The sequence below is a fragment of the Myotis davidii genome, unplaced genomic scaffold, assembly GCF_000327345.1.
Source record: "Myotis davidii unplaced genomic scaffold, ASM32734v1 scaffold109, whole genome shotgun sequence".
Taxonomy (NCBI): Eukaryota; Metazoa; Chordata; class Mammalia; order Chiroptera; family Vespertilionidae; genus Myotis; species Myotis davidii.
Window position 1 is genome coordinate 611654 of NW_006300368.1, and position 14751 is coordinate 626404.

The 14751-nt window shown below is 58.9% G+C and overlaps 1 protein-coding gene across 1 annotated transcript in view; it reads right to left on the reverse strand.

Annotated features, from left to right (window-relative positions):
- Window positions 1-11213, reverse strand: part of SLC4A1 (solute carrier family 4 (anion exchanger), member 1 (Diego blood group)) — a 16620-nt gene extending 5407 nt beyond the window's left edge. Inside the window, exons 1-13 of the mRNA XM_015572556.1 lie at window positions 11133-11213; window positions 6360-6442; window positions 6145-6235; window positions 5113-5177; window positions 4178-4358; window positions 3945-4080; window positions 3387-3510; window positions 3193-3277; window positions 2876-3060; window positions 1908-2118; window positions 1451-1663; window positions 1129-1277; window positions 826-1020 (exon numbers count right to left, since the gene is read on the reverse strand). Of these exons, the coding sequence (XP_015428042.1) occupies window positions 826-1020; window positions 1129-1277; window positions 1451-1663; window positions 1908-2118; window positions 2876-3060; window positions 3193-3277; window positions 3387-3510; window positions 3945-4080; window positions 4178-4358; window positions 5113-5177; window positions 6145-6235; window positions 6360-6374 (1650 nt within the window). The 5' untranslated portion in view covers window positions 6375-6442; window positions 11133-11213. The remainder of the gene's footprint in view (window positions 1-825; window positions 1021-1128; window positions 1278-1450; window positions 1664-1907; window positions 2119-2875; window positions 3061-3192; window positions 3278-3386; window positions 3511-3944; window positions 4081-4177; window positions 4359-5112; window positions 5178-6144; window positions 6236-6359; window positions 6443-11132) is intronic.
- Window positions 11214-14751: the final 3538 nt, after the last annotated feature.

Consider the following 14751-nt stretch of genomic DNA (forward strand, 5'->3'; position numbering starts at 1 on the left):
AGAGAGAGAGTGTGTGTGTGTGTGTGTGTGTGTGGTGTGATCACCCAGGGCCTGGGAGACATGAGGAGTCTGGAGTGCAGGGCTTTAAAGACTTGGAAAGACATACCAACCTACAGAATCAGGACACACATATGGTGTCCACCCTTCCTATGAAATGCAGACATAGCCCTAGCTGGTTTGGCTCAGTGGGTAGACACCACCCTAGCTGGTCCGGCTTCAGGCCTGCAGACTGAAGGGTCCTGGGTTCGATTCTGGTCAAGGGCACATGCCCAGGTTGTGGGCTTGATCCTCAGTGTGGGGTGTGCAGGAGGCAGCTAATCAATGATTCTCTCTCATCATTGATGTTGCTATTTCTCTCGCCCTCTCCCTTGCTCTCTGATATCAATAAAAATAGGTTTTTTAAAAACGCAGACACAGAGGCAGGCATAGTTTGAGGTGACAGAGCTGAGGGGTCAGGGTGCTCCGTCCACAGGACCTGCAGTTCTTGAGGGCAAGTGCAGGAGAGGGAGGGGGGACATCAGAGCCTCAACACCCCTCCACCCCCACTGTCCCCACCACGCATGCAATTTCCCATGTCAGGCTCAGACACATGCTCACCCATTGGTCATCTGTGTGGTTATAAACATGTGCACATAGAGGTGCCCTCTCCTTGCCACAGTCATGGCAAGAGTACCAGCAGCAGGTGTCAGCATGGATGTGGTCACAGTCACACACCACGAACACACGGCCACACAAGTGCCGTACAGACATGCGTGCAGTGGCCGCAGCCGCCTAGTCTATGCTCGGTCTCACACACGCACACCCCCTGCTCGTTCACACTCCCACCTTGACCAGTTTGAAGAACGTCTCGTAGATGAAGATGAGGGAGATGAGGAAGGAGAAGATCTCCTGGGTGTAGCGGGAGATGAAGCGGACCAGGAAGCTGCCCTCGAAGGCCACCACCAGCACCACCAGCAGGATGAGCCACATGCCGATCCACACACGACCCACGAGGTACTCCAGGCCGTTGCTGTCGCAGAACTGCGGGGCGGTCAGAGGGAACTGGGGTCAGACAAGCGGGCCCAGCACCGTGCACCGGGCAGGGCGCCAGAGGCAGGCACAGGGTCACGGGGGCCGGGACAGGGCTACCGAGAAGAAGGCTTCCTCGAACACGAGCAGGGGCCCTGAGAAGCCAACCACCAGCAAGGGCTGAGCCGCCAGCAGCGCGAAGAGGATGCCCTGCGCCGCCGTGGAGATGAGCAGCTCCGACACCCCCATCTGGTTCTGGGTCTTCTCTCCTGTGGGCAGAAGGTGCGGTGGGGTCAAGAGCGGGAGACCATTTCCAGGGGCCAGTGGAGCAGTTCGCGGGCAGGCTGATGCAGGGTCCAGAGGGTCAGATCGGGGCAGGAGTCAGGCCAGGGCATCAGAAGAAAGGGTTGGGGGGGAGGGGAGGGCATGCAGAGGAACTGACCCAGGAGGCCGCCAAAGGTGACGGCAGGTGACAGGGCGGCAAAGTAGATGAAGATGACGGCAGCCAGGACCTGGGGGCTGAGTGCATCCGTGATGTCACTCAAGTAGCGAGGGTAGCGGCGCTTTATGTCACGCACCAGGCCCCCGAAGAGCATGCCTGTTCGTTGCAGAGGGTCATCCGGGCCACCAGGGACCCCTGGACCCCCATTTAAATCTGTAATAAAGAATAGGACCATGGTCATAGGGGGCAGCAGGGGGAGGTGTGCGGACAGGGGAGGGGAGGGGGGTATTGTCTGATGGGAATGGGGTAGCCAAAGGAGGCTGGGTGGCAAGAGAGTAGGGAGAAGGGACACCAGGGTGTTTGATGGGAAGAGGGGAGGTAGGGGCTCACAGGGCTGTGCTGGGGTCTCTGAGGGTCTGTGGGGCCCAGAGAGCCTGGGGCTGGGCAGGGCAGGTACCTAGGCCTTTGTAGAATCTGGGGTCTGGCCTGGCAGAGCTGGGCAGGTAGCGTCTTCGCAGTAGCTCCTTCTGCACAGGCACCAGACTGAGCAGGGCCTGCTCTGAGGGGGCGTCCGTGGGAGGCAGCACCAGGCTGCAGTCCAGGAAGCCCTCCAGGGAGTGCACCAGCTCTTGCCGGCTCTGGGCCAGGTACGCATCCATGCGGAACACCTGGGGGCCAGAGAGCGGGTCAGGGCCGCCTGGCTCTGCTGGGTGAAAGGGCCCAGGAGTCCACAGCCAGGGCCCCCGAGGACAGAACCCTCTCTCCCAGCTCCTTCTTGCTAGGAACTGCTTTTTTTTTTCTTTTTTTAAATATATATTTTATTGGTTTTTTACAGAGACGAAGGGAGAGGGATAGAGAGTTAGAAACATCCATGAGAGAGAAACATCGATCAGCTGCCTCCCGCACACTCCCTACTGGGGATGTGCCCACCACCAAGGTACATGCCCTTGACCGGAACCGAACCTGGGACCTTTTGTCCGCAGGCTGACGCTCTATCCACTGAGCCAAACCAGTTAGGGCGGAACTGCTTTCTTGCCCACCTCCTTTACCAGCCCCCACTGACCACCCCCACCCCAACACACACACACACACACACTGTGAAAGGGTTGGGGGGACGCAGACCTGGTCCTAAATGAAGAAAGGAGAGAGAACTAAGCAAACCAGGTGAAGCCAGAGCAGACGAGGCCATTCCAGGCCAGGCTTGACCAGGGAGAACCAGGCCAGAGTGGGCCAGATCGGGTCATGCCAGGCCAGTCCGGCAGGGCCGGGCCAGGTCACTCTGCCCAGACACGCCAGCAACAGCTGGATTAGACTGGAGGGGCCAGACTAGTGACGCTAAAGTGACCCCGGCCAGTCCAGTGGAGAATGGGCCTCAACCGCCACCCAGCTGCCCAGCTCCCCCAGCCCTCGCCGGCCCCTCCTTACTCTCTCAGACATGAGGATAGCAGCCGCCCGGCCGAGCTGGGTGTAGTCGATGTGAGAGGCCTCGGGTCCCAGCAGCACAAGGAGGAAGCGCACGGGCACGTGCAGCTGCACCGCGTCCACCAGCTCCACGGCCTCCTGCAGCCGCACGAAGCCCAGCACGGGCCGCTCCAGGAAGGAGGCACGGCCTGTGGGAGGGGGTGGGGGGCATGAGGTGGCCTGGCCAAGCCTGGGGGGCACCGCTGGCGTCCAGGCTTAGGGAGAGGCAGGCTGGAAGCAGGGGTGTGGAGGGTTGAGTAGGGAGGAGCACCACTGCTTACCCACTAGCACCAGGGTGGCCTCGGAATCCGGGGGGATCTTTTCCAAAATTCCCGATGGGGAGTGGCCTGCTGTGCCCCCCTCTCTCTGTTGGAAGGAAGGTGGTAAGGAGAGCATCCAGCCCCCTCCTCCCCTCGCTACTCCCATTTCTCACCACGCTGCCGGCTCTCCCCGGGCACCCCTGGTACAGCCTCACCTGTTCACAGAATAGCTGAATCTCCAGCGAGGGGTGTTGGGGGAGCAGAGGCTGTGAGGGCTCCCCGGAACGTGTCACAACTGTGGGCTTCACACCCCCCAGGTCCTCTAGGTCTCCAGCATGGCTGCAGGACACAAAGGGGACATGGGCTGAGGAAGCTGCTCCGGGTGGGTTTGGTTGGGCTCTCCGCAGAGCACTGGTGATGGGAGGGATCAACTGGGACTCCCAGTGGCCAGACCAGAGAGACCCTGGGGCAGGAGAACCGGCCCCTTTTGAAGGGTGTGCGCTGTAAGCCGGTGGCCGCTTTCTGGAATGACTAGGTGGAGCCAGAAGAATGGATGGAGGGAAGGGCCTTGAGAGTCTGCCCTCCTGGGGACCAGTGGTCCCCACATCTGAGCATGGAGACATGGCCCCCTGTCAAGAGCTGTCAGAGGCAGGAGCCATCCTGGAAGAAAAGTGGGGGTGGGGTGGGCTTTGGATTCCCAGGGAGAGCCGGGGCAGGTGGGCTGGGGAGGCCGCTCTGGGGAGTGCAGTCCAGGTGTGGGCAGGCAGGAGCACCTGTGTTTGAGCAGCAGGACCCGGAGCAGCTCGTCTCGGTCCTGAGGCCGGATCTGCTCCTCGTAGATGAACTGGTCCAGCAGCTGGTTGGCCACCCCAGCCAGGGAGGTCTCCGGCAGATTCAGGAGGACAGTCCCTGCAGGGAAGGGAGGGTGAGCTGGCCAGCTGAACCGTGGCCCTCCTCCCCACCAAGCCTCGCATGCAGGGGTCACGGAGGGGCCGTCAGGGCTCACCCTTGGTGAAGGCTCTCTGCAGCTCCAGGAGGCTCCAGAAGGTGAGGTAGGACAGGTGCGGGCGGCCCCAGGCCCCATCCGCCCCCAGGTTCTCCTCCAGCCGCACCCAGCGCGCGGCCTCCATCCATTGCAGCTCCTGGTTCTTCTCGTCCATCACGAGTTCGTGCAGCTCCACGTAGACCTGTGGCCCCACAGACCTGAATTAGCCCATCAGGCTCCTGGCCGTGGGGAGGTGGCAGCCCGGGGCAGGCGGACAGCGGCAGGAGGCCCAGAGCCCTGAGGCGTTTGGGGGCAGACCCTGAGCTCAGAGGGACGTCAGTGGGGAACTCCCGCTGGAGTGTGAGTGAGACGGGAAGTGTGGGGAGATGCTTGAGGGTCCTGTGGGTACGGCCCACACGCTGGCTCTATTCCTCAGCTTCCTAACCGGCCCCGGACTTCATTTCAGAGGCATTTGGAGAACCTCGGGACCAAAAGGGGTGCTAGAGTGGCCACTTAGAAGGGAAAGGACGGGGAGTCCTGGGTCATTGGGTCATCCCCCTCCTTAAAGATGGTGGAGTGGGTGTGCTGCTGGGCTTGTTCTTGGGTGTCTTTGGGGCCAGGTGGCCACTCTTGAGGGCCTAGCTGAGGACAGAACACATTTATTAGCCGGCTAGACAGCCTGGGACCAACAGGGATGTAGGGGGCCCGGCAGAGGAGAGCGTTACCCACTTCTGTGCTTCCCCAGGGAGCACCTGACGGCGCAGCCAGGGCCGCAGGGGCGACGGGGGCCAGGGACTATTCTCTTTCCTTCCACCAATTTCCCAGGACCCGTCCCCCCAGCCTGTCTGTGGCCTGTTTGGAGCTGTGCCTGTCCCTCCGTTCCTCCCTTCCCGTGATATGATGGTAGGCCCCAGGGCAGTACAGGAAAAAGGGCTGGGGGAGGCTGGGGTCCTTACCTCGTGGGTGCCCGGTTGGGAAGTGGTTTGGTGGTAGTCTGTGGCTGTTGGCTCGGTGAAGAGAGCTGAAAACCCGGAGGCTGGTTAGTGCTACCACCAGATGATCCTGCGCCACCCGCCATCAGCCCCAGAAACCAGGGCAGGATGCTGTCCCGCTGGTGCCCCCACCCACCCCTGGGCTCCCCACGCCTGGTTCTTGGCCCCGCCTGGCTCTGCCACCCCACATGGGAGCACCCTGGAGGCCCCTGGGACTCATCCTCAGTGAGGGGCAGGAGGGTGATCTCCAAGGCGATTGGAGACACCTGAATATCGATGTTCAGGATTCTCTTAGGGGCTCCTCGCCCTCATGCCACCTTCTGGGTTCAATTCCCTTCCTTCTCACCTGCCTCAGGAATCCTGCCAGTCCATAGCTTCTCCCCGCTTCCAAGCGGAGCTCTGGGCACCTTTATATTGCCCCCTCGCTGCCCCCCCCCCACCCCAGCCCTCCATTCCCAGGGGCACCTCTTATCATCAATGCTAATTGCCTGCACTTAAGTCCTGTTGACAGTAAATAAGCACCTGCCTGGGGCTCCCCACTTAGACCTTGAGCGACCAAGGAAGGGTTCCTGTTGTCCCTCTGCCTTGGGGGTCCCCAAGGCCCCCCATTTTTCAGGACCCCTGGACCCCCAAATGGAACAATGTTTCCAGAGCAGGGCCAGCGCCTGGCCTAGAAGCCAGTGTTGGATGGGCATGGGTGGCAAGTGGGCTCCTGCCATGGTGCCAGGCAGGCCTGGCTGCCCTCTCACACATCTAAGGGACACTCGATGGTGACGGGTGACTGGTCCTGCCCACCCCCCCAGTCCCCTCCTGTGATCATTTCAAACAAAACTCTGTTTATCCTTCAATCAGTAGGATTGTGGGAGAACTGGCCCTGGGGCTGGGACAGGGCAGGGGGGGAGTGGGGGAGTTCAGAGAAGAAGGGAGGACAAGTCCCTCAAATGTCCCTGTCTGGGGTCAGCACCTCACCCAGCAGAGAGAGGGAGATGGGCTTACCTTCTGGCTCCTCCACCTGGGGTACGGGGACACCTGGATCTTCATACTCCTCCTGCTCTAGGATCTCTTCCAGCCCCTCTTCGTACTCCTCCTGTGGGAAGTGGCCATTAGGACTGGGTGTGAGGGGCTTCTTGAGGCCCCATGAAGGTGGGAATGCAGGGCCAGGACCCCAGAGGCCCCAGGTAGGAGCCCTGCAGATGCCGAGAAAGACTCACCTGAAAATCCCCCATGGCGCTGTCCCGATGGTCCGATTATCCGCAGGGATCGTAGCCCCCAGCATAACCCGCACTGCGGGTCCCTGCAGGGAGAGGCACAAGCCGGTGAGACATGGGGACCCTGTGGTCTCCTTGTCCTGCTCCAGAGCGGCTGCATTTGAGTGGACGGTGTGGGGAGACAGGGGTCAGAGGGAAAAGGGGGTGGAGGCTTGGAGGAAGGAGCTGGATTTACAGATGTGAGGGCCAGTGTGCGGGGCCAGGAGAGGGGGTGCCGTGCAGGGAGGGGAAGCCTGGCTGGGAAGGGTGTTGGGGAGGATGGGTACATCCCGCGAATCTGACTCCTTTCTCCATTCACCAGTCCTCAGCTGGCTTATTTTCTTGCCCATCTCTGAGACGCAACCAACCCCAGGATGGCATGACCTCTCCCCGACTTAGCTCCTCCGAGAGGCTCCGCAGCACACGCTCTTACCCATGCTTTGCGCTGGGCTTGGGGCCGCAGCATCCTTGGGAGTGGCCCGCAGGTCCTGGAGGAGGTGGCCCTGCTTCTCTCTCCCACCTCATCCAGACTCGGCCTCTTTTTATCTCTCCCCGCGTATCCCCTGGGCCTCCTTACCAAGCCCTTATCTGCCCCAGGGCCTTTACATGTGCAGCTGCCCACATCCTGGAGGCCCTCCCCCAACCCCTCAGCCCTTCTCACAGCTCAGCTCAAATGTCACCGCTTCAGATTCCTTCCCCGACCACCCTGACGTGCACGAACTACATGTGTCATTTTCTGGTTTCTGGATTCATCTGTGCACATATTGTCTGAGGATCCCTCTAGAAGGGAAGGCACAGGAGGGCAAAGACTCTGCATGTCTCAGTCCCCACTGAATCCCCGCTCCTAGCAGAACGGTTACTCACAGTAATCATTCAAAATGCATGTAGAACGAGTGTAAGAATGTGTCCCGCTTGTAGGCATGGGGCTCTGGGACCGGGTATTAGTATGACTAGGACCCAGCCGGGAGGCCACTGAGTCCTGCGCCTCCATTTCCCGGCTGTGTCTCTGGCAGAGAGGAAGGCATGCCCACCCCAGGAACATGAGGACAAGTCCAAGCGGGGGTGGGTGGTGGTGGGGGGGGTGACGGAGGTTCCCTAGGGTGGCCCCAGGCTGGGTATGGAGAGACTTCCTTTGCCCCCTCACCCACTGCAGCACAGGGCATTGTGGAGAGAGATCGGGCCAGGCTGGCAAATGTGCCCACTCTGCGCCTGCGGGGTGCTGATGAGCGGATGCCGAGATGAACAACGCACTGTCCCTACTCTCAGGAGGCTCCCGCCCTGACTGGGGAGACCAGCCGGGAGTACGTGACCGGCGCAGTGGTTCAGGAGATAACATGTCCCTCAGACAAACAAGCTATGAGCGGAATGTGCTGGGTGCCAAGGGTCTGTACAGCAGGATCGGTTGGTGGGGTTGGGGGTGGAATGTCTCTGGGGGAGGAGACACTGGTGCTGGGCCTAGAGCAGTGGTTCTCAACTTCTGGCCCTTTAAATACAGTTCCTCAGGTTGTGGTGACCCAACCATAAAATTATGTTCGTTGCTACTTCATAACTGTAATGCTGCTACTGTTATGAATCGTCATGTACATATCTGATATGCAGGATGGTCTTAGGCGACCCCTGTGAAAGGGTCGTTCGACTGCCAAAGGGGTCGCGACCCACAGGTTGAGAACCGCTGGCCTAGAAGCACCGGGAGGATTTGAAAGACTGAGAGGTGGAGAGGGATGGCCCAGGTGTGAGAAATGGTAGGCAAAGGGTCGAGCTAGGACCATGCAAGGCAGGGAGTGTACACAGAAGGAACTGCACAAAGAACTTTCTCTCTGAGGAGTGGGTGGCTCTGCAGGCCTTCGAGATAGGGAGGAAGGAGGGGTCCCTGGTTTGGGGTGGTAAGGGGGCAAGGATGGCCATGGGGGTGTCCCAGAGCCTGGGATGGGACCATCCCGACTGCACAGGACATGCCCCTTGAAGATCCTGATCACATATCTTTTCTCTCTCTCCCTGTCCCTCCCTGTCCCCTTCTCCCCACGTTTCTCTACCTGCCTCTTGTCTCATCGTTATTCTATTTCTTTTTCTTTTTTTAAATATATTTTATTGATTTTTACAGAGAGAAAGGGACAGGGGTAGAGAGTTAGAAACATCGATCAGCTGCCTCCTGCACACCGCCTACTGGGGATGTGCCCGCAACCAAGGTACATGCCCTTGACCGGAATCGAACCTGCGACTCTTCAGGCCGCAGGCCGACGCTCTATCCACTGAGCCAAGCCAGTGAGGACAATTCTCTTTCTTTCTTTTTTTTTTTTAATATATTTTATTCAATTCTCTTTCTTATTCCTTCTCTGGCCTTGCATCTGCCTCAGCCTCAGATCCCTAGAATTCTCAATGTGTTAAAAATCCCACCCATAGCCGAAACCGGTTTGGCTCAGTGGATAGAGCGTCGGCCTGCGGACTGAAGGGTCCCAGGTTCGATTCCGGTCAAGGGCATGTACCTGGGTTGCGGGCATGTCCCCAGTAGGAGATGTGCCGGAGGCAGCTGATCGATGTTTCTCTCTCATCGATGTTTCTGCCTCTCTCTCTCTCTCCCTTGCTCTCTCTAAAAAATCAATAAAATATATTAAAAAAAAAAAAATCCCACCCATGGCCCTCCAGCTCTGCCTGTTTCCCATCTGAGAGGTGGAGTGGTCAGAGGGACCCTCCAGGACCAGAGAATCCAGAAACTCAGGCTGCCTCTGCCACTGGCCGGCCGCACGGACTTGGGCAGTTCCCAGCTTCTCTCTAGGCCAGCAGTTCTCAAGGCAGGGGTTCTCAACCTGTGGGTCGCGACCCCTTTTGGCAGCGGTTCTCAACCTGTGGGTCGAGACCCCTTGGGCAGGGGTTCTCAACCTGGGGAACGACCCTTTCACAGGGGTCGCCTAAGAGGTCGCGGCATGAGGAAGGTTGAGAACCACTGCTCTAGGTCTTGGTCATTCTGCTATATAATAGGGGGCCTTCCCCCCACCCCCCCGGGGTAAGCGAGAAGAGGGAGAAGAGGTGCTCCCAGGGCCTTAGAGGGTGCACCCATAAGCCAGATTGCTGCCACCACCAGGCCCAGCCACCTTCCAGCTGCAGGCCTTGCTCTGTCTCACACTGATAAGAAGCTGGCCGCTGATCGCTGCCCTGCATCTGGAAGCGTACCAAACACCTGGCCGGCCAGCCCGCCCGGGTGAGGCCAGATAAGGTGAGTGGGGCATCTGGAGCCAGGAGGTGGGGCACACACAGCTGGAAGAGGCTTAGGGGGGCAGGCGGTGACCAGATGACAGGCAGGGCTCCCTGGTGGCGTAGCACCACCTTTGCGTAATCGCCCCAGCATTGCACCAAGCCGTACCGTATGCCTTACTGCTTACATTCCCAAACCGCTCTGTGAGGTGGGTAGTGTCACTGGCCGTTTTACAGATGAGAAAGCTGAGGTCAGACAGCTTTACCCGCTTCGGTCCCCTGGCAGGTAGGCATCATAGACAGGATTAAACCCTGCCGACCTGACTCTAGCTACATCTCGAACCATTAGACTGAGCTGCCCCCAGGAGAGAAAACAGCTATTAGCTGGTTTAGTGATAGTGATTAAGAGCATGGACGCTGTAGTCAGACTGCCCGGGTTCAAATCCCAGCCCCCCCATTTGCTAACTGTGCGACTTGTGTGACCTCGGGCTTGTGACTCAACCTCTCTGTGCTTCAGTTTTCTCAACTGTAGAATGGGGTAATACATCTACCTCAGCCCGGCCAGTGTGGCTCAGTGGTTGAATGGTAGGTATATTTTTTAAAAACTTTGGAAAAAAAAATATCTACCTCATAGACTTGTTATAGGTTCATGTGTATAAAGCATTTAAAAAAGTGCCTGGTGCATAAGAAGTGCTAGGTCAGGGGTCCTCAACCTTTTAAACAGGGGGCCAGCCAGTTCACTGTCCCTCAGACCGTTGGAGGGCCGGACTATAGTTTAAAAAAAAAACTATGAACAAATTCCTATGCACACTGCACATATCTTATTTTGAAGTAAAAAAACAAAACGGGAACAAATACAATATTCGCATTTGCATGTGGCCCGCGGGCCGTAGTTTGAGGACCCCTGCTCTAGGTGAACGTTTGCCTTCATTATCATTGCTACTGGGTATCAAGATTGGATTCACTACCCTCAGCCCCCTCTAACTCCCCAGTTCCCGTAGAATTAGCCTAAGTGCTTTGAGGTGCTCAGGTGCTAGGGGACCCCTCCTTTCCCTCCAAACACTCCCTAGAGCGGGGACGGTGCCAGGCCCCCCTCGTAGGCTCCCTGAAATGGGGAGAGCTGACAACTTTTCTCCTAAGAGGATGACGAGGTAGCCTAGGAACCCCCATACATGGGGGAAAGAAGGGGTTAGAGTGAGACCTGAGTCTGTGGGATCTGAGGGGCTGGTAAGTAGGAAGCTGCCCGGGACCCACACACACATTTACACACCAGCCACACACACCTGTTGCCACGTGCCAGCCTTTTTCCCAACACCGGCCAGTTTTCTTAACATTGGCTGCCCCGCTCACCCCAGTGGCAGGTGCCAATGGGCCTGTGCCCTTAGGGGTAACAACACACATTGCAATGTTCTCACCCCACCCACCAACACCCCACTTGAAGGTTAGGGCACCTGTGCCCACTTAGGCAAAGATTTAGGATGGGCACCTGCAGAAACCCAAACCATAGGTACCCCAAGACAAACCCTAACCCCCCCTGGCCCTGCTCACCTGCTCACGAGTCTTGGGGTCCCTCCAGGAACTCCTGCAGCCACCGGTACCTTCTGCGCCCAGCTGAGCTCACACCCGCTCTAGCAGCGCCAGGTTCTCGCTCCTTCGCCCCAGGGGCAGCTTGCAAACCCCTGACTCATGCCCCCGCCTCCTAATCTGCCCGCCCATGGGCCACAGGAGCCCCTTCTCACCCCTCCGCCCCACTTCCACTGGGTGCCCTGTAAACAGAGTTATCTCTCACACACATCTGGACAGCTGTGAGCCTGGCCCACCCCACCCGGCCGCCAGCCCCCAACACCTCCCTCCTGGCCCCCCGGGGTTCTCCTGGTCTTCCTCTGTGGACTCCGGTTTGACGGCTGGGTTCTCAGAGCTCCCAGCCTCCTGGCAGGGCTGGCCCAGCCTGTGGACGCCCCTGTCCGGACTCGCTCCATCCTCGGTCTGGCCAGGCCCCTCTGCTCTGGCCCAAGATGCACAGGCGCCTTCTCCTCTCTCCTCCCTCAGCGTCCTCCCTCGGGGACGTGCTCACAGGGCCCAGGCAGCCCCCTCCCCCTCTTGTTCCAAGTGAGGGGGCCCTGGCTGTCGTCTCCCCAAGACCCCGCTTGGCTCCAAGAGCTGGCCCCTGGGTGCTAAGATGCTGCCACGCAGTCAACCTGAAACAATGTCAGGTCAACAAAACAACCTTCCCCACACAGGAGCTCAGAGCTCACAAAGCCCCAATGTCTGGGCACACTGGCTCCTCTGTCGGCAGCCCGGCCCAGAGCAGCCCGCATTCTCGGCCCACGCGGTGCCCCTCCCCACACTCCCCCAGTGGGGCAGTCTCTGCTCCTGGGGGTACTGGGGTTGGCCTCCTAATCCTGGGCTCTGGTTGCTAAAGAGGCAGAGACAGGTGAGTTTAGATCGACAGGAAAGAAGAGGGTTTGAAAGCAGACAGCCAGGGGTTCTGTGGACACTGCTCCGGGCAGTGGAGACAGGAAGCCATCCCAGCCAGCTCTGCCACTGACGGCTCTGGAACCCGGGCAAGTGCCTGCCCCTCTCTGTTCTTTAGTGTCCCCATCCACAAAGTGAAAGTGCTGGTTTGATGACTGCCAGCTTGGGGGATTCTTCATTTTATTTTATTTTTGTTAATCTTCACCAGAGGATATTTTCCCATGGATTTTTAGAGCGAGTGGAAGGGAGGGGGAGAGACAGAGAGAGACAGACAGACATGGATGTGAGAGAGACACTTCGATTGGTTGCCTCCCGCATGTGCCCCGACCAGGGCCTGGGATGGAGCCTGCAATTGAGGCATGTGCCCTTGACTGGAATCGAACCCGGGACCCTTCAGTCTGTGGGCCGACACTATCCACTGAGCTAAACCAGAGGGCGGGATTCTCTGTTTTAGATCCCAAACGTAAAAACAGAGGCAGGGACGATGAGGTGGGCATATCCAGCAGTTCTACAATCATTTCCTGGGTCTCCACTACCGAGCCCTGGCGGGGAGGAAGGAGCAGGGACTGATGAGCTGGAACCCTCCTGTTTATGGGGCTTCCGTTCCAGGCACGGTGCTGGGGGCTTCACCTGGTGGTCACACGTCATCCTTCCAGCACCCCCATTTCACAGAGGACACTAACACCACAGAGGGGTAAGGTGGCTTCCCAGTGACAAAAGTGACTGGTACTAGCTCGGAGTTCTCGGGCGTCTCCAAGAAAGGAGCAGTTTATTATTATTTCCCGCTCACAGGCGAGGGGTAGGTGCAGAGGGGTAGGCGACTCGCCCCAGGCCCCTGGGCTGGTGGAGCCTGAGCTGGAGCTCGCAACTCGGGGCTTCGTCCTGCCTCCTGCGAAGCACTGTGCTCCCTCCAGTCACCCCGGCCAGGAACAGAGAGGCCCTGCCCAAAGGGGCCGAGGGTGCTCCTCCTACTCCGGGTTGGTGCTCCCTCTCTCCGGGCTGGTGGCTCAGACGGGGCTGGGCCGCTTCCTGTGGCCGTTGGCAGCGAACGCCAAGTGGCAGCCCTGCCTTCCCACCAGAGCCCAGAAGGCCCAGGCGCACTGCCCCTCTGCCTGGCCCAGGAGCCGAGGGAGAGCTGGGTGCAGGAGGCAGCAACGAGCACCTCTTCCAGGTCCCAGAAAGGAGGGACAGCTGGCCCTTGGGGGTGGGGGTCGGGGGTGACAAACGGGAACATCTGGATTAGAGCAGAACCTGCCCAGCTGTTCTGCAGGCACCACTCCCGCAGCCCACCGGACGCCAAGCAGAGCAGAGCAGGCTGCCATCTGGTCCTTTCCGCTCACGCCGTGTGTCTGGGTCATTCTTGCTGCCCTGACTGGCCGAGGATGTTTCCCCCAATCTGCCCACAGCACAGGATGCGTGTTTGTGCTTCTCCAGCAAGAGGCCATGGCTTCTCTCACTCATTTCATTCCAGTTTGGGGTTGGGTCAGTCAGTTCATCTGGAGGCCCCAGGTGCCTGGCACAGGGCTGGGCGCTGGAGAAACGAGATGAGAGAGGCTTGCCCCCCCCCTTAGCCATGTCCCTGGGGAGGATGGAGACGGTCAGAAAGCCTGACATGCCAGGGAATTCAGCGGGGACCGACCCTGAGAGCGTGTCCTCATTGGCCCCCCAGGGCCTCACGCTCTGTCATCCCCTTCCCTGAGGGTCCCTCTTGCCACCCTATCCCGTCATTGCCTGAAGCACTAAGCGAGGAGCCTATGGGACCCTCCTCGAGGTCCATGGGTAAGTTGGTCCAAGTCTGTCTCACAGACGTTGGGGAACCCAGGCCAAATGGGATGAGGTAAGCCCAGGGTGGGCCCCCAGGCTGGGCTGCCAGAAACCCACCCCAAACAGTGATTTGGTTGCAGCCACATACGATGATATTCTAGACCCCACAGGGAGGCACTGTGGGCAGGAGCCAATAGGGAGTGAGTTCTCCTGAGGGAGGAGGCTTTCCCATCTTGGATCATCTGGGGTGCGGGCAGCCCTCGGTGCCAAGCGGAGACTTGGCAGTGGGCCTTAGAAGGGGCGGCTGCTTTCTCTCTCTTGGCCTGAAGAAGAGCCGGAGACTCCAGGTGGGAGAGGGGGGTTTCATGGCGATTAGGTGAGCTGTGCCTTGCAATGGGCTTGGCCATGAGGTGTTAGGTGGAGCAGTGTGGGCCTGTGACAGCTGGCTTCACTTGGGCCCCCTAGAGCAGTGGTTCTCAACCTTGGCTGCACATTAGAATCACCTGAGAATCTTTTGAAAATCCTGATTTCTGATTTCTGGGCCTCATCCTCCAGAAATTCTGTTTCTTTGTTATGGGGTGAGGCCACAACATGAGTCACAAAGAAACAGAATTTCTGGAGGATGAAGCCGAGAAATCAGGATTTTAAAAAGATTCCCAGGTGATTCTAATGTGCAGCCTGGGGATCAAGCCCACAACCCGGGCAAATGCCTGACCGGGAATCGAACCTCCAGGTTCATAGGTCGATGCTCAACCGCCGAGCCACACGGGCTGGGCTCAGAGTGACCTTTTAGAAACAGAAGTCAGAAGACATCACTGCCCTGAATAAATCCTCCGTGACTCCCCCACATGTGGAGTGACACCGTCCCCTGTTCTGGGTCACTCCTGCCCCCTGCTCACCTCCCGCCTTCTGCTCCACCAGTGCCATT